The sequence below is a fragment of the Sprattus sprattus genome (assembly GCF_963457725.1).
Source record: "Sprattus sprattus genome assembly, chromosome: 6".
Lineage (NCBI taxonomy): Eukaryota > Metazoa > Chordata > Actinopteri > Clupeiformes > Clupeidae > Sprattus > Sprattus sprattus.
This window is the reverse complement of record NC_137925.1, coordinates 29,832,802-29,857,979: the sequence shown is the minus strand read 5'-3', so window position 1 is coordinate 29,857,979 and position 25,178 is coordinate 29,832,802. Positions and strand designations below refer to the sequence as shown.

At 39.7% G+C, this 25,178-nt stretch overlaps 2 protein-coding genes across 3 annotated transcripts; one reads left to right on the top strand and one right to left on the bottom strand.

Moving 5' to 3' along the window:
• Positions 1 to 422: 422 nt before the first annotated feature.
• stard14 (START domain containing 14) lies at positions 423 to 2,962 on the top strand (the record flags this gene model as incomplete). Its single annotated transcript, XM_080840431.1, has 6 exons — positions 423 to 596; positions 693 to 840; positions 1,252 to 1,355; positions 1,721 to 1,838; positions 2,026 to 2,078; positions 2,750 to 2,962. The coding sequence occupies 6 exons, from the start codon at positions 423 to 425 to the stop codon at positions 2,960 to 2,962; spliced, it is 810 nt and encodes a 269-aa protein (XP_080696557.1).
• A 1,251-nt stretch (positions 2,963 to 4,213) lies between these two features.
• On the bottom strand, positions 4,214 to 6,933 carry pdzd11 (PDZ domain containing 11). 2 transcript variants are annotated; one of them, XM_080840544.1, is made up of 6 exons: positions 6,793 to 6,933; positions 6,422 to 6,517; positions 6,192 to 6,332; positions 5,971 to 6,069; positions 5,612 to 5,672; positions 4,214 to 5,489 (listed from the first exon to the last, which is right to left on the bottom strand). In XM_080840544.1, exons 2-6 carry the CDS (start codon positions 6,512 to 6,514, stop codon positions 5,455 to 5,457), a joined length of 429 nt encoding a protein of 142 aa, XP_080696670.1. In that variant the 5' UTR covers positions 6,515 to 6,517; positions 6,793 to 6,933; the 3' UTR covers positions 4,214 to 5,454. The 2 variants fall into 2 exon arrangements, with proteins under 2 accessions (XP_080696670.1, XP_080696671.1); XM_080840545.1 differs by having other exon boundaries at positions 5,631 to 5,672.
• Between the last annotated feature and the right edge of the window lie 18,245 nt (positions 6,934 to 25,178).

Here is a 25,178-nt window from a genome sequence, read left to right as displayed (position 1 = left end):
AACCTGACTATATCAGGTAGAATGCAAATACCTTATTGTCACGGATTTACACAGTTTTTTTTGTGTGATTCGTCTTTAATTTATGTAAAATCCGGCATGTAGGTCTATTATATAATTGTGTCGTTTTTGAATCATAGGCTTCACTTCAACATTTGCCAACACGCACACCTGTATCCTACAATGGCCGGAAGTTGTCTACCATAAGGAGCTGATAGGTCAGTGTGGTTGGCAGGTGTGGAATTCATAACAAAAATCCAGTCGAGCTTCATTTTTAAATTGAGGACTATATTAAGCGTACCGGGTGTGTTTTTGTTTTTGAGGAGAGAATCGTCTTGAAGCAGTGATCAGCTTGTTTAGAAATCAAACTTAAGATAAGCAGGAGTTGTAATCGATTCGAGAACGCGGACTTTCTGACTAGAATCATGGATATTTTGCCAGACGACAAAGTTTTTTCTGACTTTAGAAAACAGTGTCTCTCTGTGGACAACTGGCACACAAAGTATGATAAAAATGGAATGCAAGTGTTTGTTGAGACACAGTCTACTACATCGTCACATGGGAGTAAGATTAAGCATCCAAAAGTTCACAAAATCAAGGTGAGTAGGCTTTGAAGGAAATTGAATACTAGGCTATTAGTAAAACTTAGTTGATATTTTTCAGTTGATGACAGTTTTCGGTAATGTTGAATACAGTGCAGAATGACAATAAAAGACGTATCGGCAGAGACGATGTACGACGTTCTTCACGACGGTCAATATCGCAAGACGTGGGACCCCAGTATGCTGGAAAGCTTTGACGTTGCACGATTATCCGCCAACGCCGATGTAGGCTACTACTCCTGTGAGTCGAGTTATACCCCTTCTGATTTGTTTCCTTGTTTTTGCTTGCTTTCATGTAATGTGAACCGATATTCCAATCTCACTTTGCTGAGCAACAGTCATGTCACCTTTTTAAAATGATTTAAATTTGTATGTCAATTGTTTTAGGCAGCAAACTAAGTAACCCTATCTGTTTATCGGCAACTTGGGCAGAAGCTTGCTGAAACCCTCAGGAGTGGAGATAAAGCATAAGGGAGTTTGTTATGAGAGTATTTTTAGTCAACACACCAAGACCAGGTGGTTGCTCCAGTATTGCTCTGAACCCTTGGTTACAGAGACCGGGGGTGGGAGGCAACGTGTACCTTAAGTCTGTATGCTTGGTAAGTTAGATCAACTGTTCCAATACTTACCATGTTTTGCTCATTTTCCACAGGGCTTTGTCCCAAGCCACTGAAGAACAGGGATGTGGTTACCCTACGTTCCTGGCAGGTGAATGATGTGGAGTATATGATCGTAAACTACTCCGTCAAACACCCGGTATGTTCTAAGTCCTAAGTATGCATCATACATTGAATCATGTACCATGCCTCATAGGCTGAATTATATAGTGCCTAATTAAACATTTGTGTGGTTGTTTGGAAGTGATCGCTGGTATTTAGGCAGCAAACCCCATGTGTATGTGATTTATGTATGTGTGTCTGTGAGTTGTAAGTGGATAAGCTATAAGTGTATAAGCTACTGGATGACCTAAATTTCCCTCTGGATTAATAAAGTATCCAGTGTAACGTATCAAGTATTCATCTATCTATCTATCAAACTTGAATCTAATTAAGTGCAAGTGCATTGCATTCACATAATAGGATTTCTGTGTTTGACTCCTGCAAACTCCTGTTTTTCCTCAGAAATACCCTCCACGTAAAGACGTGGTTAGAGCAGTCTCTATTCTAACTGGTTACCTGATTGTGTCAACTGGACCAAACAGCTGCTTGTTCACATACCTTTCACAAGCTGACCCCAAAGGTGAGACAAAACAACAGGGCTCTACACCGCCTCACTGATACACAGGGCTGTACAGCGCCTCACTGATACACAGGGCTGTATCGCGCCTCACTGATACACAGGGCTATACACCACCTCATTGATGGCCCATGACTGAAATATTTAGTTTTTTCCCCAAACTGATTCACTGTTGTTCCTTTTTTCATAGGCTCTCTCCCTAAGTGGGTGGTGAACAAAGCATCTCAAGTTTTGGCTCCCAAAGTGAGTACATCTCTTGTTCTCGCTGGTCGGAATAGGAGAGATATTTCCAAAGGCCGAATGTAATTTTACTCTTCATGAATTAGATGACTGATTTTGAACCTCGAGAAAACATGTCTTCATTTGGGGAAAAGGCCTTAACAGGTTTAAAGCAGTATGAAATGGAAATTGTGTGTGGGTTTGAAGCTTTTGAAATGACGGTAACTATAGAAACTCAGTGAAAGGACTTATTGCTACACTCCAGTGTAACTTGTTAGGTGAGTTGCATAGAGCTTGTTCCAAAGCTATTTAGGTCAAGGTGTGCGAACCTGAGAGTGTGTGTCTCTAAGCTGAAGGGCTTGGCCAACCTTTGTTATCCTAATTAATCATCAATGGCTGGAGTCCTTAGTCATCTTTAAAGTTAGCTCTACTGCAGACAAGCCAAAAATTATTATTATACCTTATATTTTAGTAGAAAATGTAAATTTGTTTGTTGAGACAACTTTCCTCATGAAAACTCTCATTTGGGACTATACCATTGGAAAGGTTTAAGTACTATAGTTGGTCTTTAAGAAACCTTGGAAAGGGCAGAAAATCAAGTAAAGCAGGAATCTTTAAAACTATGCCCAGTAAGGTAGAGCTGCAGAATGTGATCTCTGCCGATACGTGTGTCACACACCACTCCCTCTCTACAGGTCCTGAGATGTGTGCACAAGGCGGGCCAGAACTACCCAGAATGGAAAGGACAGAACTCCCCCAATCAGAAGCCCTGGCTTAATCCTGATCAGAGTGACCTGCCACTGATGGACGCCCGAGAGCTGTCCATACAGCGGGCAGACTCACTGGAGAATGTAGATGAGAGCTCCTCAAGGGATGTGTTGGAGAACGACGCTGAAGACAGCAACTAAATGTACGTGTGTTTAGGGGGACTAGACTTACAAATGGACAGACGCCTATGGACTGGAGTCTTGATTTCCCTCATGTCAAATGTCCTCGCATGAAGACTGCAGCCTGACTCATAACCTTTTACTGCTGTGAGTTCTCACCTTTGCACACTCTCCATGGCCGTCACTGCTGAAGGAATGTCACGCTGGCAGCAGATTAGTGCTAAAGTGCTGATAGAGAGGCTGTTATTCATGTTTACCTGCTTCTTCGGATGAAGTGTTTCCTTTGTATTTATGTCAGAACCCATGAAGAATGACGTGTGTGCGTTTCACACAGATTCTGGTAGTATGGTTTAATTGCCTCAAGAGATCCTGTCACTGTACAGTGTATCTAATTACTGATCCTGTATTTTAAGAGTAAAAAATGAAGGTTTTAATGATGCTTTTAGTGGCCATGTGGTATTGGATTTACCCGTCAGGGTGATTTTTATATAATTATATACCATCAACGTATGGTACAACATAACCTTTGAAACTTTAATTTTAGTTTTCCTTTATGGGGTTGTTATAACACATCGGATATAATGATACTTTGGGTATACCACACATGTAGTTGAAGAGAAAGTAGGATGTACAACTGTACTCATGTGTAATATTTATATAAAAAAAAAAGTGTTGTGAATGAGCTGTGAAATGTACCGTTTTTCCTATTCTAATTTTGAATCGTATGTTTATTTATTGGCCCAAATTTTTTGGAGAATGTACGCAATTTGTCATCAGGCCCAAGAAGAATTATAGAGTACTGAGGTGGGTATAAAAACCAAGAATGCTTCATATTTCAAACTGATAGTGCGGCAGTGCATATGCATTTGTAGTCTTTCTGGGAGTGTTAAACACGTAGTGCGATGGACAGTCTGTATGCATAACAATAGTTCTCCTAGAAGACATTCCAGTTCTACTACACCAGTGATCAAAACCCATTGAGGACACAGCCATCATAACTGTAACTCTTGTGTGAACTACCTCATCAATTCCTCCTAGCTCTTAGCATTGGAAAAGAACTGGCTGTTCTGATTAATCCCATTCCTTCTTGGTTTGTGCTCATGTGGGGACCAGGATGTAGTAACAAAACTGCAGTTATACAGTCAGATTACTGTCTGCTGGCCACAAATGAAAAGTTTTCAACAAGATTAATCCCACAAATAAGAATCTGGAGGCCAATCCACTGTGATGCTGAATGAAGAAGGAAAAGACAAGGTTCCCCAAATCATGTGCATTCTATGCAACTTTATTTAACATATTTTACAGCCTAAACAAATTTGAAAAATTACATCTGAAAAAAAAGTATAAAGTTCATAGGAGAATTGGGAAACAGGTTTCGGATCATTGGCCCAACAGTGATGGAAGATACTTGTGTGGGGAGGGGGGGACCTTTACAGATACTTAAAAAAAAATGATATTGCAACCCAGTAATTTCAAATTATTTCATAATCTTGACTGCATTATACATTATATATTGTTGCCTATAAGCATATTCCTTTATGCATGATTTATGACAAATAAGGTTGTCATACTTAAAATCTTAACTACAAGCAAAATTCATTCTGGTATAAATCTCTGCCAGTGTTCAAAATTCTGCTCATTGTATGCTCAGATAAAGGCATTATGAAAGCCAAAATGCTGTCTGATCTAGTTTGAAACAGTAACTTGTACATATATACTTGTAACAGTATATATTACAGTATATATTACAAGATAAGTTGTTACATTTTCTGCTAATATGTTCTTTTACACATTTATCGTGCATTTTATATTTGTTAGCTCTAAAATGTGTTACTCTACAACTAAACCATTCCTAACATTATCCAAATGTTTAGCAGGGCACCAATACAAAGGTTCATATTAAAAGCACTTTAAAAAAATTAAATTCATTAGTTCAATGCATGCACTACCATTTACCTGTTATTAAAAATGTCTGCGCACTCTGTTTACACATCAATAACTACAGAGCCATTACTGGTGAAGCATGATTCATACATAGAGGTTATAACTGTATTTTACAATGTACCATAACCTCCCATCTTAAGACACCAGAGTTCTAATGGACACATATAGCAACCTCTGATCATTGAGAAACCTCAAACGGGGTGCAGTTCTCTGTGTTGGGGAGGATGGGGTTGACTTGTTAGATGTCATGAGTGCGAACACATCAATAACTAGCCATCACTGGTGAAGCATGATTCATACATAGAGGTTATAACTGTATTTTACAATGTACCATAACCTCCCATCTTAGACACCAGAGTTCTAATGGACACATATAGCAAGATATAGATGTTATGAGTGTGTGTTGACGTATGCAAACTCATCCTGGAGGATTCATCTGTTTAAATCCAGTCAGCCATAGGTGGGGATAGAGTCTGTTGTCTGTGGGAGGGAGACAATGACGTGATTCTCTCCGTAACGTCTCCACCTATCTGACTGCGGCATTTCCATGTGCAGCACTCCTCTGCTACCTAGTGGACAGTTCTCTCCTTCTGTCTCTGGTAGTCTGATGATAAACAGGCAACAGTATTGCTTCAATTAAATATTCATGTCATATGTCAATGACTATTTTCAACATTCTTAATGACAATGACATAACAGCCATACTGCTTGTGGTTGTATACTTACTGTAGGGAAAGAAGCGTACCTTCATCAGAATCTCTCTTGCTGTCTTCAGGATCTCAACAGCCTATTAAGTACAGACATTCGGCAGTGTACTTCATCAGACTCAATTATATGTGCAAATGTTCAAATCCCCAAATAATTCCTGTCTAAGTAAAAAAGGATATACATACTGCAATACAAAATTTGAAAAAGTACATTTAAATCAGAATATCAATTCATTAAAGCAAATTGTATCCATATATCGTTCTTGTATTACAGAAAATATCCCTGACTTGAACCACAGTAGAATTAATATTGCATGTACAGCAAATAATGAAGAAATAAACAGTTGCTAGTGTGAAATTATTGCCATTATCTGTCACCTTGGAGTGCTCGATGTCCTGGAAGTCGACATCATTTACAGACAGCACCTGGTCTCCCTCCTGAAGTCCTGCACGGTGTGCGTCAGAATCTGGAACCACCTTTCAAATGAACATACAAGCAGCAGAAAGGTGACACACTCAATTGCAAGCATTTGTGTGAAATCTCAACTTACATGGAACCAATATTCCACCATAGCACAGTTGAAGCCTGATCAACCAACCTTAGAAATGAAAATGCCAAGTTGTGAAGCTTTGCCTCCACGAATATTAAAGCCAAGCTGCGCTCCAGGAGGTTTTTTCAAGACGATGGTGCGAGGAAGAAACTGTGTAAGTTCGTTGTTATAGTCTGGGTGATGGACGCGCTTGTAAGAGGGACAGACAAACGTTTAGAAAAGGGAATAACCCCTTAACTTTGTTTGAGTGTAAACGTAATGTTTCTCTAGCTAGCTACCTCTTGTGAAGGAATCCATGCCGGTGGATTCTCATACGAAGGGAGAAAAACCACCGGCAGTTGGTAGTCATCGTATGGTATTTTTGGGTCCATGGCCTTTGGACATAAATATTTGGAAACAATACAACGTTCACGTTCATTGAATTGACAGTAGACAGTCTTATATATTCTGCCCTCAAAACCAAAATGATTAAATTACATAATATAATCTAATGCCCACAGTACAGTGCTGAATTATAACGTTACAAGCTGCATGAAATCTGAGACCGCTTTAAAAAAGCCATCGTAAACATTACACATTGATAGTATTGCGGGCAGGAAGTTGTGGCTAAGGTAGTTTGACAGCACTTCGACAGCAAACAGATACAAACCTGGCCGGCCGGATCTGTGGAATAAGGGTTACAACTGGGATATCTCAATAAGTGATGTAGCCTTATTTTAGAACGTTGATATCAGATTGAAATGGACACTATTTGTGGTAGCAAGCTAGCTTGAGCAGCGTTCCGTGAGCAATGGTCAAATGATCTAGCTCTACTTCCGGCTACATTTAGAAAAACATGTACCAGAATAAAAGTCATCAATCAGCTATATTTTTAAAGGCACAATTTATAATATATTTAGGCCCAATCTCAATACTTCCCCTTACCCCTTATCTTACCCCTTACCCTTGAAATTGCGCGTTCATGTGATAGCTAGTGGTGTCTCAATACCCAATTTGATCAAGATTAAGGGATAAGATCGAGTGCTATGTACCCCTTATTTTTAAGATTATTTGAGAGCTCACTTGAGAGCTCACTTACCTCCAAGGGCTATCCCAGAGCACATAGCGAAACCAGTTCGGGAATTAAAAAAAAAAAATGGCTGCTTGAAGCGAGGAATATTTTACATGAATAAAGCTATCTACACAACTTTTTATATGTTTGTAATGACTCGGTTTGATCTGAAATGTACTACACGAACGATGCATAGTATTGTAGGTCTTAACTGAAGCTTTCAAACGGTAGATACAATTAGCGCGTATACCACCACTCCATTGGCTTATATGGTAGCTTGCCAGCTATCATGCTACATACACTACATGTAAGTATTTTTGGCTTATAATTCATTTAAAAATGACGACAGTCTTGTTTCGTGCTCTACACAGTTGTATACATATATATTTGCAACCATGTTCTTCATTAGACTTTTTTTTAAATTGCTAGTTTCATAGCTCATACAGTCACGCATGACGTACCCGAAACCGAGTGGCGTCTCATTTCATAGGGGAAAGTTTTCAGCCCTTGGCCCTTACACTTGCAAGTGCTAGGGTTAAGACAAGACAAAGACAAAGCAAAAGGGGCAAGGGGAAGAATCGAGATTCGGCCTTACTGTACTAAATCATAAAATTACTGCCCATTTCCTAGTATCATTTGGACACCTTGGGTTGCCTGAGAAAAAAAAATTGAGATAACGTTAGATTCTACCTGACCTAAAACACCAAGGCATCCTTCTAAAAAGCTCCATAAAAAACTCCATAGTAAAATGCAGGTAAAGTCAAGTCAAGTCTTTTTATTGTCAGGTACACAGAACAACAGAGTTGGACTGGGCACTGAAATTCTTAGGACAGGACACCATACCACACTACCATAACATAACAAGACATAACATATAAACATATAAGTACTCCAACATGATATAACATAACTTAACAATAAGTACTGAACATTAGATAAAAATATGAAAAGACAGAGTAGTAGACCTACTAGATAAACAATAAATATGCAATATAGATACTAAACATAAATACACATACTAAACATAAATGCACATACTAAACAGATACTAAACAGATAAACATACCTACATGATATTTTTAGCTATACTGAACATATTATACACAAAATAACCTGGACACAGAGACAAAGACACTTCAAGTGTGTGGGTGGTGCAATATTGCAAATGTAGTACAAACAGCAGTGAAGGAGTAAAGTGGCGAGTGTAGAGTGATGAGAGTGCATTATTGTTCATTATTGTTCATTTAGGAGTCTGATGGCCTTAGGGTAGAAACTGTTCTCCAGTCTGCGGGTGCGAGACCGGATACTTCGGAACCTTCTCCCAGAAGGCAACAGGGTGAACATTCTGAAGGATGGGTGGTGACTCTTTTAGGATCCTGCCAGCTTTTCGGAGGCATCTTGTGAGGTAGATGTCCTGAAGGGAAGGGAGTTTCCTGCCGATGATAAACTCAGCGGATCTGACCACACTGCGTAGGGCCTTACGGTCCATGGCTGTGCAGCTCCCAAACCACACTGAGATGCTACCAGTCAAGATGCTTTCTATAGTGCATCTATAGAAGTTGGTGAGGATGTCTGGATTCATGCCAAACTTCCTGAGTCGCCTCAGGAAGAAGAGGCGTTTCCGGGCAGCTTTGACCACCTTGTCTGTGTGGGCAGACCAGGTGAGATCATTGCTGATGTTGACCCCGAGGAACTTGAAGCAGCTGACCTTTTCCACTTCAGATCCGTTGATGTGAAGGGGTGTATGCTCCACCCGCTGCCGTCTCCTAAAGTCCACTATCATCTCCTTAGTTTTACTGATGTTGAGAGAGAGGTTATTTTCCTGACACCAAGTTGTTAGGGTGTCAACCTCCTCTCTGTAGGCTGACTCATCATTGTTAGTGATGAGGCCTACGATGGTTGTGTCATCAGCAAACTTCACGATAAGGTTGGAGCTGTGCATTGCTGCACAGTCGTGGGTGAACAAGGTAAATACTGGAGATGCATTTGAAAGATGAAACAGCTTAGAGTCCAGAAGGATTTCAAGACGGATGACGAGTTGGATCATTTTCTCTTGACGGCTACTACTAGGGATGGGCATTTATAAATTACAGTAAAAGTATATATAGTATGCATGTATGAATAGTATATGCGTATGGTGTGCATGTGTGAGTGTATATGTATGAGTGTGGGTGTGTGAGTGGGTGCATTTGTGAGTGTGTATGTATGTGTGTGCATGTGTGAGTGTGTGTGAGTGTGAGAGGGTGCATGTGTGGGTGTGGGTGTGTATGTATGTGTATGAGTGTGAGTGTGAGTGTGTGCATGTGTGAGTGTACAGTGCCCTCCACAAATATTGGCACCCCTAGTGAATATGAGCTAAACAGGCTATAAAAAAATATGTCTTTGCTGTTAATCCTCTTGGTTTTTCACTCAAAATATTCACATTAAGTAAAATTATTGAAAGAAAAAAAAACTGTTGACATTAAATAAATATTTTCCCCCAAAACACATGTGCTACAATTATTGGCACCCCTTAATGTAATGCTTTGTGCAGCCTCCATTTGCCAAGATAATAGCTCTGAGTCTTCTCCTATAATGTGTGATGAGGTTAGTGAACACATGGCACGGGATCTGAGACCATTCCTACATGCAGTATCTCTTCAGATCCTTCAGAATCTGAGATCAACATTTGAAGACTTGGCTACAGCTCATCCCACAGATTTTCTATGGGGTATAGGTCAGGGGACTGTGATGGCCATGGCAAAACCCTTATTCTGTGGTCGGTGAACCATTTTTGTGTTGATTTTGAGTTGTGCCTAGAATCATTGTCCTGCTTGAAGGTCCAACCACAGCCCATTTTAAGGCTTACTGGAGGGGGCTGTTAGGTTTTCATTTAATATCTGCTGGTATTTGATGGAGTCCATGATACCTTGTATCCTAACAAGATGTCCAGGGCCTTTGGAAGAAAAACAGCCCCACAACATCAAAGATCCGCCACCATACTTCACATTGGGTATGGGGTGCTTTTCTATTTGGCTATCTTTCTGTCTACGCCAAACCCACCTTTGATGTTTGTTGCCAAAAAGCTTTATTTTGGTCTCATCTAACGATATAACTCTGTCCCATTGAAAGTCTGACATACTTGGCAAACTGTAGGTGCTTTAGTTTGTTGTTGATTGACAGCAGAGGCTTTTTTCTGGCAACCCTCCAAAACAACTTGTGGTGATGTAGGTGGCGTCTGATGGTAGTTTTGGAGACTTTCTGACCCCAAGACTCAACTAACCTCAACAATTCTCCAGTTGTGATCCTTGGAGATTATTTTGCCAGTAGAACCATCCCCCTCACGGTGCGTGGGGTCAATGATCAGACACGTCCTCTTCCAGGCTGATTCTTAACATCTCCTGTCGCTTTAAATTTCTTAATTATTTTCATGATAGTGGAAATGGATATTTTCAACTGTTTAGAGATTTTCTTGTGTCCATTTCTTGATTTGTGCAGCTCAATAACTTCTCGTAGCACATTATCACTGTGTTATTTGGGTCTTTCCCATAGTGATGAATGACTTATGGAATTTGGCCTGTGTCACCTCATATTTGTACGCCAGTGGAACTGGAAGTCATGGTTGACCTCAAAAGAGTTCCTTATCAAACAGGTGAACTTAAAAATGTAAAATATGACTGGAAATATACTTCAGTTAGATTTTAATTAAAGATTTGTCTAGGGGTGCCAATAATTGTGGCACACATGTTTTGGGGAAAAATATTTATTTAATTTAATTATTTTATTTAATTAATTTAAAACAGTTTTTTTTCTTTCAATAATTTTACTTCAATGAAAGGGTAAGATTTTTGTGAATATTTTGAGTGAAAAACCAAGAGGATTAACAGCCAAGACATATTTTTTTATAGCCTGTTTAGCTCATATTCACTAGGGGTGCCAATATTTGTGGAGGGCACTGTATGTGTATGTGTATGAGTGTGGTTGTGTGCATGTGTGAGTGTATGTGTATGTGTATGTGTATGAGTGTGGTTGTGTGCATGTGTGAGTGGGTGCATGTGTGACTAAACAAACAAGACCGTATTAATTATAGAACCAAATAACAGTTTGTTATAGTATATGTGTGTTGCGTGTGTATATATAAGAGTGTGGGTAAGTGTGTTTGTATGTGTGTGTGGTGTGCATGTGGGTGTGTGGTGTGCATGTGGTTGTGTGGGTTTGTATGTGTGTGTCTGGGTGTGTGGGTGTGACAAAATTAATGCAGTATAAATTAGACACATCTTTTGTGCACATTCATGGAAATTTAGCTAAACAAAAAGTAAATCAGTGTGCATTTCCATCAGCTGTGTTATGCAAAGTAAAAATGGACACTCTCCTAATCAAGGGAGGAGTTGTGAACAGCTGTAGGATCAAAACGTAAGCTTGGTGCAACTTTAATGGAAACACTGATAGAATTGCAACAAATCTGAATTATGCGAATAACCCTATTTTATCAACCTATGGTACTGATATATGCCAGCGAGTGGAAATAGTGAACTACCGAGCTAGTTAGTAAGCTACATTGTGAAATGTGCATCCTAATATGAATGTATAAGTATGTTGTTCAAAACTAAAGATGTTGATGTTCTACTTTGAAATTAAAGTGAAATGAATTATATCTGTTGAACTGAAAAATATGTTATTGGGTGCTGGAAAGTAACTCCAACTTCAGAGTGTATTTTTTCTGAGCCGTGGGCTTTTGTTTTTCGTGAGAACGATCTTAGCTTTGGCTACTGTGCACAGCTGCCCATGTACCTAGCTTGATAGAGTTATTAAAAAATGCACATGATCTGGTTTATTATTTTGCAAAAAAATTGCATTTTGCAAAACATTGCAAATGTATACATTAGCTGATTGACTTACAGTGAAGTACTTGTCGCTGCTTGCCATTGTCAAAGTTTAATGTCCTTAATGTGTGTAAAATGTATTTATCTCGGTTCTCGTTGATCAAACAGATGAAATAGCATTATGTTCCATAGGAAGACGTTGTGAGACATTACACACTCTACTAATAAAAAACTAAAGGATTGTATCTGAATAAGAAGGGATGGAATACGTTCAGAACATCTGGTAATTTACTACACCGCAATATTAAGTTTGCCAATCATAGGAAAGCAATTGTGACACACTCCACACTCTAACAGTGGATTGGGCAAAAATGCATTATATTCAATGGGAAGACTGTGACACATACAACACTGTACTGATGAAACAAAGGATTGTGTCTCAATTAAAGTGGGGAGAAACACATTAGAAACATCTTCAATATTAACAATTTATTAGCGATGAATTGCTTTCATTGACTGTGCCACAAAACTTTAAAAAATCCAATTACAAAACTGCAATTTCTTTGTGCTCACTGGGAAAACATTTGGACATAGACAACAATCTTCTGATAACCAAAGGATTGTGTCTTGATATACAGTAAGTGGAGGAGAATATGTTAAGAACATCCTGAACAAAATGGGTTGGAGAAAATTGTATTAATTAGAGATTAATCACTGACTACAGCACAATACTTTAAAAATAGCCAAACAAACAGGCAGAACTGAAAGTTAAATGATATTTTAGGAGTTCTAAACACCACCAGTCAAGCATGGGATGGTCAGGGAGTGCTAGTGCTTGGTGCTGGTAAAGTACGTCATTTGTACAGAGTAAAAGGAACTTGAACAAGGAAGGCTGCAACTCTATCACCGTGCCATACCCTGTGGATGGCACTTGATTGCAGATTTGATCCTACAACACGACAGACACCCAAAGCATTGCTCCAACTTATGCAAGACCTATCTAGTGAAGAAGCAGTCTAGCTGAAATGTTTCAAAATTACACATTACTCTGATTAGACATGGGATGATGACACATGAGATTTAACATCAGGACAAGATGTTTGTTTCCCAGGGTAAAACTCCGACAGAGAGACTGTCTCACCAGCAGAATCAGGCAACTGCCCTAACAGCAATTACATTGGTCCTGCAGGTGCAAAGAAATGTGATTTGACACATTGATACCTTGCTTATCCAAACAAAGGAACAGAGAGATATTTGTTAAGCACGAGTTGCATGACATTACAGAACCGTTCAGCATTTACAGTGTGTTTACAGACATTTTTGAGTGTGCCTGACTCCATCTGCAGGTCTCTGACCGGAGGCAGCACGTGCGGCTGGGAAAACATGTCTCTGACCCCCGAACCATCAGCACCGGTTCCCCTCAAGGCTGCGTTCTTTCCCCTCTACTTTTCTCCCTGTACAACAACAGCTGCACCTCCAGTCACCAGTCCGTCAAGCTCCTCAAGTTCGCTGACGACACCACCCTCATTGGGCTCATCTCTGGTGGGGATGAGTCTGCCTACAGGTGGGAGATTGACCCTCTGGTGACCTGGTGTGGTCAGAACAATCTGGAGCTCAATGCGCTGAAAACAGTGGAGATGATAGTAGATTTCAGGAAGAACCCAGCCTCATCCACCCCCATCACCCTGAGAGACGCGCCAGTTGACATTGTTGAGTCCATCCGCTTCCTGGGCACCATCATCTCCCAGGACCTCAAGTGGGAGCTAAACATCAGCTCCCTCACCAAAAAGGCACATCAGAGGATGTACTTCCTGCGGCAGCTGAAGAAATTCAACCTGCCAAAGGCAATGATGTTGAACTTTTACACCTCCATCATTGAGTCCATCCTCACCTCCTCCATCACCATCTGGTACGCTGCTGCCACTGCCAAGGACAAAGGCAGACTGCAGCGTATCATTCGTTCAGCGGAGAAGGTTATTGGCTGCAATTTGCCATCTCTCCAGGACCTGTATGGATCCAGGACCCTGAGGCGTGCGGGGAAGATAATGGCCAACCCCTCCCACCCTGGTCACAAACTCTTTGTGACCCTCCCCTCCGGCAGAAGGCTGCGGTCCATCAGGACCAAAACCTCACGCCACCAGAGCAGCTTCTTCCCGTCTGCGGCTGGCCTCATTAACAAGGCCCTGGACCCCAGCCCCCCAACACGGACTAATCCTGAACTCTTAATTGCACACTAGTCCTGCATTTTTTCCATTTAATATATTCTGTACATTTTTAAATATATTTTATATTTAGTTTTTCTTATAATTAATAACTTAATATGTGTATAATAACTAATATTTGTATTGTTTATTATGTATGTTTATTGTTTGCACCAACGTCCCACAAAGAATTCCTGGTAGGTGTAAATCTACTTGGCAGTAAAAACCTTTCTGATTCTGATTCTGATTTAACTTAAATCATAAAAAGCAAATCAAAGTTTTGTTTAAATGCAAATAACTCATGATTTTCTATTATAATAAGACATTATGTTTAACCACCACATTTATTTTTCAATTCTTCTTGTTGCTGGTTTTCTTTCTTCAGGGTCGGAGGTTGCTAGCACTTGACCAATCATAGGAGCTCAGGCTTTACCACTGGCTCTTTTCAGTTAAGGTATGTGTTGCTTTGTAGAATACATGGGATTAACATAGACAAACTCCTCGTTGGCCACCCTTTGTTTAATCCAAGTCGAAGAAGAAACTGGGTGAGGCCTACCTCTACCCAGACACTTTCAAATGGTTTACATTTTTTTTTTAAAGCCTGCCAGGATATGTGTTTACTTAATGGCGTGGTAATCACAGATTTAAATCAAAGGAGATTATAATTAGGCTGAAAAGTTTGTAGTTGTGTACTTTTTTTTAACTTAAAGGCACAGTGTGTAGTTTTTAGTGACATCTTTAAGGACTATAGTATTCATAATTATGTTTTTGCCATGTTTCTACAGTAGCCCAGAATGGACCAACTAAAACACTGGCCATTTTCGTTGTTATGGCATTTGAAGACCACTGTAGGTTCTCCCACATGCTTGCAAAGGGAAGGGTACTCGGCTTGTTGCAAGTCAGCAGCCTCACCACTGGACGCCACCAAAAACTACACCTTTAAGCGCATGGGAGAATTCATGGGTACCGTGCTATACTGTATATACAATCATGTTTCTTAGCATTAGGCCATCTACAGAATGGCCAAGTATAATGGATAATAACATGAGTGGGTTATACTACATGTAATAAAGAAACAGTTCTTATTTAGGTTAATATAGATTCTTTTAATGCATACTTCCCTAATCTCTTTTCTAATGAAAACATAAATGCCATACATCATTTGCTAAGTAAACTAAGATCTAAGATTTACAGTTATATAGATTCAGTAGTAGCATAAAAGGGACGGTAGAATGGCAATTCAAAGTGATCTGATCAGGTCAGGTAGTGCAGAAAAAGGGAATGATAAAGCAGTATGACAGACAAATGTCACCTCTGTATCAACTTTCTCCTGATGCTAATGCGAGTCTACAGGGCTCTAGCACTCTTTGTAAGGGTGGAGCCAAAAGGCAAAAGGAGGTTCCTGAACCGTTTTATTTTTTAGCTCCATTTGACAGGAAATTGCTTACAATACAAAACACTGATTAACTTAAGTAGTGTCACCCAAATCAGGCACAAATATGGAGGCAGGCTTTTCGGGAGTGACGTCTTTGGAACCCATGAATACGGTCCAAGGTGTATGACACATCGCATTGTAAGTATCTATGTCCATATTGTGTGTGTGTGTGTGTGTGTGTGAGACTGTGGGTGTATGTGCTTTTGTTATGTGATTACTTTATCTGATTGGTAGATCAAGTCTGAGTCTAGGTGACATCTGAAGGATTTGGGCGTTTCTTACATGTTGACCTTTGTCTGAAACCAGCCTTTATGGTTGTCCTGAGGTTAAAGCTATTAGCATGATAATATGTGAGCATATTGTGTTGGATAAGCACTGCACCAGCCCTTCCTCCTTCCTGCTATGCCTGGTCCTTCAGATGTCACATAATTACCTTTACTCCTATTGTGTATCATGTTTCATTGATCATAATTACCTTTACTCCTATTGTGTATCATGTTTCATTGATCAGTATAAATATAAGTGTGGAAACAGTGTGTGGAAAGCCTGTGGAAACTGTGGAGAACCATGTGAGAGCCAAGCAGGAGATGCTGGGAGCGAGAACAACCAATGGCTTGTGAATACGAGCATCTAAGATACCACAACACTACGATAGATTCCGGTCTTACACTGCTCTGATACCTCCACCAAAGTGGGTTGTGTGTGTTGAGATCTGCCTGAGTGAACACGCTGAATAAATCAATATCCTTTAAACCACACCAGGCTTCCTCTGAGTCCTGTGCTCATTACATCCTGCAACAGCAACTAACTTTAAGATGATAACAGAATTCAGTTAGTTTTAATACAACAAGGACATTTTCAGACCCACTCAGAGGCTGAAATGATGAAGGTTAGTCTTCTCATAGGTTGACTAACCTTGGTTGTAAAGGATTACGAAGGCATCACATCAGAGTGACCGGAAACCACACCGATTCATATCACATTAGTGCCTCTGTAAACAATCATTTGGTACACGTAATAGTGGAGGAAATAACAGCAATATTTGGGGGAAATCGTTCAAATGGTGATACAAGCGTGAAATTTGGTACAAATCATCTTTGAAGGTCACTCTTCCATTTAGGATTCGGGGCCACTCGACAATCAAAAATGGCCGCCATTTATTTCAAGATGGCCACCATGGTTAGACTGATTTTGCATTTCAGCATAATCTTTGCCTATACTTTGTAGCTGTCAATAATATCCGACTCACATAGTATGTTTTTGAACATTTTCAAACAGGAGTTACCAGTTATAACCATCTGAAACATTTCCAAAAATGTGTTATAGGTCACGGAGAAAACTACGTGAAGTTTAGGGTTAATTAGAGGGATAGAGATATTTGGGGGGTATACAGTATAGGCGAACTGTGAAAATAGTAGCTAGATTTGTGGCCAGTTGCTTTTTTTCTCTTCTTTTTTGCACTGTGGAATGCGACATTTCAAACCCAAACCTAGTTGCTAGATTTGTTCGCTAGTTGCTTTTTTAGACATTGAAAAAGACTAGAATGAACGAACAATTTGATTGGCTGTCTGGTACTATTAGGCACTACACTCTCTTTTCATTCCATATACAAAACAACCTTTAAGCTATGTGTAGAGGACAGTAAAAATAGTAGCTAGATTTGTCGCTATAGTTGCTTTTTTGCACTGTAGCATGTGACATTTCAAACCCAAACCTCAATAGTTGCTAGATTTGTTTCGCTAGGCGCTTTTTGGATCTGAAAATCAACCTTCAAGCTATGTGTAGAGAATGTCTTTAGTAAAACTAAACTCATTCAATGCCATACGTAAGACAAACTGGACAAAATGTTGTCTTTGTCAGCAAAACACAGAGGGAAATTTGGTGTTACCAAAAAGAAAACGTAATAAAACAGATGCTGGATATAGCAACTGGACAACACTTCCACCAATTGCTGCAAGTTGCCAGGAATTGGCAAAATGCTCATGCAGAAACAGCTGCACTAATGGCAGGGGCAGATGTTTTCGTCTGACTGTCTTGTACAGCCTTGTGCAGCTGTGAATGTCACTGAGAGGTTTGAGGCCCAATGAAGTTCTTTTGACTTGACACTGAAAAAAATTGCATTTTCAGACTTATTCTAGCCAAGTAATTGCTTGTAAAAATCGATAAAAAACCCATATAATGACAAATAAAAGAAAAAATAACAAAAAGACAACATAAAAATGACAAAATAACAAAATAATATTTATCTATCTATCATAATTGGTGAAATATTTGCCCAAATATGCAAGAAATATATAGCCTGACGATGCTCATAATTCTAGTCAGAATATGAGTCTGATGCTGCTCCATTGAATTGTGATTATAATAATAAAAAATAATAATACATTTTATTTAAAGCGCCTTTCATGACACCCAAGGTCACTTCACAAACAGGTTGTGAGAATTACAAAACATCTCATAGAAATAAATAATAATAAGAAAAATAAAAGTCAGTCAGTCAGTCCATAAGCTATCTTGAAGAAATGAGTTTTAAGTCTGCTTTTAAAGTCAGTAATTGAGTCACAGTGTCTGATGTCGTCTGGCAGTGAATTCCACAACTTGGGGGCGATGTAGCTGAAAGCCCTCTCTCCCAGGGTGCTGAGGTTCGCCTTAGGAACATGCAGTAGGCCTGCTGAGGAGGATCTCAGTGAGCGGGCAGGATTGTAAGCTTCCAGGAGGTCAGAGAGGTAGGTGGGGGTACTGTTGTGTAGGGACTTGTAGGCCAGGAGCAGGACTTTAAAGTCAATTCGGTAGGATACTGGAAGCCAGTGCAGTTGCATAAGCAATGGTGTTACATGGCTGATGGATTTGGAGCGTGTTACAATCCTTGCTGCAGAATTCTGGATGAGTTGGAGCCGGTGGAGTAGCTTATTTGGGATTCCAGACAAGATGGAATTACAGTAGTCAAGGCGGGATGTCACATATGCATTCACAAGGACTTCTGCACTCTGCTGGGTGAGCGCTGGGCGAAGCCGTGCAATGTTCCTTAGATGGTAAAAGGCACTTCTTGACATACTGTTTATGTGTGCACTGAATGAAAGTGTATTGTCCAGTATGACACCAAGGCTCTTGACCTGGTTGGAGCAAGGGATGGTGCTGCCATCTACACATATGGTGAAAGGTTCCATCTTAGCAAGAGCTGATTTGGAGCCAACCACTAGCAGCTCAGTCTTACTGCTATTAAGCTTCAGGTCATTTTGTGTCATCCATAATTTGATGTCATGGAGGCAGGCAGTAAGTACAGCTGGCGGAAGAGTAGCAGTGGGCTTTGTTGAAAGGTAGAGCTGGGTGTCGTCAGCATAACAGTGGAATTGAACACCATGTTGCCTGAGGATAGTGCCAAGTGGGAGGAGGTAGATGATGAACAACAGAGGGCCTAACACAGACCCCTGGGGCACCCCTCTTGTCACAGCAGTACTCTCAGACTTGCAACTCAGCATTTGAATGTACTGTGTCCTTCCAGAGAGATAGGAGGTGAACCACTGTTGAGCACTGCCACACACTCCGATATTAGCTAGACATTCCAGCAGAAGATGGTGAGAGATAGTATCGAAGGCTGCACTGAGATCAAGGAGAATCAGAATGGAGATAAGTCCATCATCAGCTGCACAGAGGAGATCATTAGTAATCTTGATCATGGCCGTTTCAGTACTATGCATAGGACGGAATCCAGATTGGAATGGCTCAAAGAGATCATTGGCCTTCAGGTGATCCTGGAGTTGAGTTGCCACTATCTTCTCAAGAACTTTGGAGAGAAAAGGCATGTTGGAAATAGGCCTGTAGTTGTTGAAGTTGTCAGAGTCCAGTCCAGGTTTTTTCAGCATTGGTCTGACAATAGCAGTTTTAAATGATGATGGTACAGTGCCAGAGAGGAGAGAGGTGGTGAGTACTGATGTAATCAACGGAGCAATGGATGGCAGGCAGCTCTTAACCAGGCTTGTTGGAAGAGGGTCCAGCTGACATGTGGAGGAGTTGCACTTTTTTATGAGGCCACAGATGGTACTTTCAGCAGGGAGACTGAATTCACAGAGTTCATTGTTGTGAGATCCCAGAGTGTTCATCAAGCATGGTTGTTTCAGCTGAGTAATTGAACATTCCAATTGCTGGTGGATAGCCTCAATTTTTGTATGGAAAAAGTTCAGGAAGGCTTAATGTAAATGTACATAACATTATGGGGCGTGTTTCAACGAACCAGGGAAAAAAATGCCTCTTCGCTTAATTGGATACCTAGAACCAATCAGTGCAACGTAGTATGACCATCTGATACATTAAAGTTTTGCCGGATCCCGTAGGAAGGACGGCAAAAACATCTTTTTGATCGACAAATGCCTTAATCGCGTTTCTCTGTTCCTCTTTCAAAATGAATTCGCTCTCAATATCTGTGAGATATGCATGCTCACTTTATACTTATTAGGCTAGCTAACTACATGTGTTTCAATGGATTTTTGGTCTAAGGGTTAGCCATAACCTAACAATAATGGCCTCTAGAGCTTCAGTTAAGACCTACAATACTCTCCAACATTTTCTCCACATACACAACTAACCGAGTCAATGTAGACATAAAAAAGTCGTTTAGATAGCTTAAATCACATAAAATATGTCCCACTAACAGGCTCCCGAGACGTCGCCATCTTGGTGCGATTTCGACTCTACCGTTAATTCAACTCAAGCGTTGGTTGGTCATCTGTCCATCATCGTATAAAGCCTGCCCTGACAATTTGATTGGTCCGGCAGAATCCTGCCTTCTGATAATCTCTCCCCAATGGCACAGAGCCAGACCGAACTTCCCAACCGTAAATTTTGTGGGCGGGGTTCGGTCTGGTATCCAGGCTAAGAAATATAGTTATGACTTGATGATTTGGCGGCCATCTTGAAAAATGACCCCCACATTGAATTTTGGATGGCCTCCATTCTAAAGTTAAAGAGATGAACCAGAAGAAGGTTTTTGCCAAATGTCATGCTTGTATCACAAAATGAACCATTGTTCCCCTTATTTCCTCTACTATAAGGTAAACTATACTATCAATCTGACGGTTACTGAGAAAATAGATGATCTGAGAATATGTCTCAGGCACACTCCTCAACTGTATGACCTAAACACACCTGGTATCACAGCACACCACATTAACCTCCCCCTAACCCTATAGAGACCTAACATCCAAGTGCCCGTGATGAGATACAAGAAGAGCAGAACCTTTAAAACTATAAAGCTGCAATCTGAAAACAATTTGGTTCTAACACAACAAAAGTCTCTGCTATTGTGTGAAAGCACGTCACCAAAGGAGGTCAGTAGAGAGGTGTTCTTTAACAGTGGGAGTCTTGGGGCTTATTTTCTCTTGCATCTGGAGTGCCCATTTCTATCAAAACATCAGGCCTCAGGGAACAACAGCATGTCGGATGAAATAAATGAGAGAAAGAAGGCAGTGAAATAGTGAGTGAGTAACATTGCTTCTGCTGTAGTAGCAAATCCAGTGTGAAAAGAGTGAAATGCATTCCGTTCAGCTTTGGATCAAGATAAGCTCAATTCAGCCGAGGAGGATTTGGTTTCTGTGACCGCTTCCACATGCCATGGCAAAATCCTCTCCTAGTTCTCTCAGCTCATTAAACATTTTTAATCCCTGTGTGATCAGACTGGAATGTGAGCTCTCATCACAGTACGTGGGTCTGGTGGTGGTTTCTGAATGAATGGTGTCTATCTATCTATCTATCTATCTATCTATCTATCTATCTAGAAGGGAAGGGAGGAGAGGAGAAGAGAGAATCAGGAGCAAGCAGATGGAGCCATACAAGTATCAGAGGAGAAGACATACTGGTACTAGCATATGACATGTGCATAATGCATACGTAATTCCATGAAACTTAAAAGAAGGTATATACAGTACATGAAATATACATAATTAGCAGTGGATAAAAACGGAGAGAGCCAGCATTCAAATCAGTAGGCTATTGGTTGTAGAACAGCTTAGTGTGTATGCAGTGTCCCCATAAGGTTAGTTCTATTATAAAGAGAAGCAGAGCAAAAAAGTAGGAAACAAGAGCAATCAGAGATTTCTGACCTCCAGCAAGGCGGTACACAAATCCGGATCCAGAATCCGGATCCAGATCCGGATCATCCTGAAATTTTAATGGGGCTGTCCCAGGACCATTATGCACCTCTTGTGAAAATTTCAGAAAGATCCGCCCAGTAGTTTCTGAGAAATTTTGTCCACAGACAGACAAACGGACCAATAAATAAATAAATAAATAAATAAATTGACGGACCCGATCGCATAACCTCCTTGCTGGAGGTAATTATGTCAGTGATGTAATTTGTTTATATTGGAATATAAACTGGCATGCTGTCTGTGTGCAGAATAGATTCTTAGGAATGGGCATGTTAGCAGGTTTCTGCAGGTAGATCGAGTGGCGAGTCTGCGGCAGCATCCCATAGTGTAGTCTACAGTAGGAGGGGAGAGTAGGGACGACGTGAGTGGACAGAGCTAGGTTACCTTATATGTAATTATAGGTTAGGGTGATAAGGAACAACGTTATCACAGCCATAAGTATTTACAAAGAGAAGAGAGACAGGTTAGAGACTGTAAATCGGCCATACACAAAGATCAAATTAATTTTACTGGCATGCCACAGACTAATAAGGGTAAGAGTTGATATGATTTATTTGATGATCCATTTATATCAATTACAAGACTGCGTCAACATAGTATAGCAGTGATTCTTGAGACAAGGGACAAAACAGGTTTTGATTTTCCCAAAAAATATTTGGATAACTTCCAAAATATATGATTACATTTATGTCAAATGAAGTTTTGTCTATCCAAACATGTTTTGGTTCAACCTCCCAGTTGTAGATTTTTTATGTTAATTGAATGTTTGCTGGGTCAGCACTTGATTTTTGTCAACTCCATCATGAACATAAATATGCTTATGGAAATTATTTTAACTGATCTTATCAGAAATATTTTCACTTATTAGTTTTCCCAGTTCCCCTTATAATATACACAGGTCTTTAAATCATTAAAAACAAAAGTTTAGAGCCAAAGAAGTCAATGTTTAATGAGTAGAATTGAAATCATATCACGAATTACATTTGTCTTTAACCTTCAGATTTAACAGAGACATTTTTAAGCATTAAAAATACATATCTACATTGGAAATGTGTTAATCTTTGAACAAATATCCTTCAAGGAATGAAACAGATACCATTTAATAAAAAAAACTATAAAAAATATATCTGAAGGAGTTGACACTCTATATCTAAACTAGATATAATTCGACACATGAAACTTAAATAGCAATAAAAATGCATAGGAAGTGATATTTTTTGTTATAAACAACATTAAAATGATTAAATTGGACACTAAGATGGCCTTAGTCAACACCATCAGAGAAAGTCAACACCATCAGACACAAATTTTGATGGTGTTTGATGGTGTTTTGATGGTGTTGACGCCTGATGGTGTTGACAAAAAAAGTACATTTCTCCTTATATCACACAAGATTCTCACAGGAGCCATCTTGTTTATCATCTGTTGATCATGGTCCAGCCAATCTATATAAATAAACACTAGATTGCAGAACATTTTACTCTAATGTTGACTCTTTAGCCATTTTGGAGTTGATGCGCTATGGTTGTGACACGTGCATATTAGTAAATAGATATGAAAAACAAAGTATTATTAAAAACTTACCAGACCTCAAATTTTCTCATGTCACCAGGAAGACCAAGGAGGAAGGAAAGGGGTCCTTTGAGTTAAAGCTGCACTAAATTATTCCTGATTTTTTCCCCAATTTAAAAAAGTCTGATGGTGTTGACGAAAACTCTGGACACATGTTCAACTGACCAGAAAGTACATTCAAAATGTTTCAAAATATATATTTTTAATGTTTGTGAAATAAATACTATGTTATTTACATATGATATAGATAAAGTTCAATTTTATATCACTTTTCAGACTTTTTAAAGCATTGGAGTGTGATGTGACCTGCTTTCGGACATGGGTTTTTGTAGGTACTGGTCACATATCATATCATAAAGAATAAAAACTAAATGTTAGACAACAACAAAACACACTTTGTTGTGCTACCCTTGTCCTGTTGATGAGTTTGGTGAGGCTTTTAAAATATATTACGTACATTTTAAGATAAAAAAACTGTGATTTATGTCACGGACATGTTTTGTCCCAGGTCTCAAGAATCACTGATAGTTAACCTCTTAGATCTTTCGGCGAAACTTACGGAGATCTTTGAAACTCCCCACTTTCAACTCCACCCCACCCCCATGCAAACATCGACACCATCCCCGGAGATTTCATTCATTCGGAAGCATTAACAGGCTGCTCACGCGGTTGTTGAGACGCATGAACTACACATGACCAAGAGGAAGAGAGGCTAAATAAACACAAAGTTCACCTAAGGGACCAAACACAATTTAACCAGCCTCACGAGCATACTTCACGATTTGAATTTTCTCTCCATCAACCTCCAAGGTAAGGTGATAGGATTCCTATACAGTCAACAGATGAAGCTTGCCACGCATCAATGCCTAGGCTACCAGGCATAACTCTCCGATAACCATTGCAAATGTTTCTAGATGTAATGTGTAATGTTTCTGATCTACAGTGATTGATCTCCCCTAATCCAATACATCACATGTGTTTCCGTAATGGAGCATTTCGGTTAATGTTTCACAAATGTTTTATAGAGAAATACTTTATTGCCCCCATAAAGAATGTTTCACTTGCGTTTCACTAAGAGGACAAGGGTAAAGGTTCCTTCAACAAATAAGTTGCTCGTTTTTAGATCATATAGTCAACCTTGCTATATAAAATAAAGTCAACGCGAATATGTTCTCCACTCGCTGAAATTGTATAGGCCACCACTAATAGCCATTCTATATTGCGACACTTTGCAAGTGTGTCATGGTCAACTAGGCATACAAGATTGTGTCTTGTAGGCTAATGGGGCGCACGTGGTTTTATAATATTCACCTGACATACAATGTATATGACTTCGTGTTACCTCGACAGATTGACAGAGTGTTGCTATAGGGATCTCTACGTAGCCTAGAGGTCGGCATTTTCACACGTTTTGCTTGCTTCAGGTGCCAATCGATGTAAGCTTTGCGCAAACACGAACAGGTGCTTTTTAATGCTCTTCACAGCGGAATCACAAGTAAGGCCATATCTGACCGTTTCCCTAGTTGGTGATCAATTGACAGTATTTTTCTCTTTCAAGACTATCCCGCACAAAAAGAAAAGACTTAATCGTTTATTAAGAACTATGCTCTGGAAATGTTCTTCTGGTGAGTTTTTAGTGTGGTGTTAAATATACATTTTTTAAAAATATACATCAGAATCAGAATCAGAATTATTTTTAATGGCCAAGTAAATGTACATAACATATACAGGAAATGATCTTGGTGGTTGGTGCATAGGACGTAAAACACATAACATACCAACAAAATAGTTAAAACAATAATAGAAGACAAATGTTTTACCAGATAAACTA

What these genes read in the sequence shown, in the direction of transcription:
- pdzd11 (XM_080840544.1), bottom strand. Translation starts at nt 6,514, where the DNA reads ATGGACCCAAAAATACCATACGATGACTACCAACTGCCGGTGGTTTTT. An exon ending in TTGGCATTTTCATTTCTAAG is followed by an intron (nt 6,070 to 6,191) that starts GTTGGTTGATCA and finishes TTCATTTGAAAG; the next exon opens with GTGGTTCCAGATTCTGACGC. An exon ending in AGGACATCGAGCACTCCAAG is followed by an intron (nt 5,673 to 5,970) that starts GTGACAGATAAT and finishes TGTACTTAATAG; the next exon opens with GCTGTTGAGATCCTGAAGAC.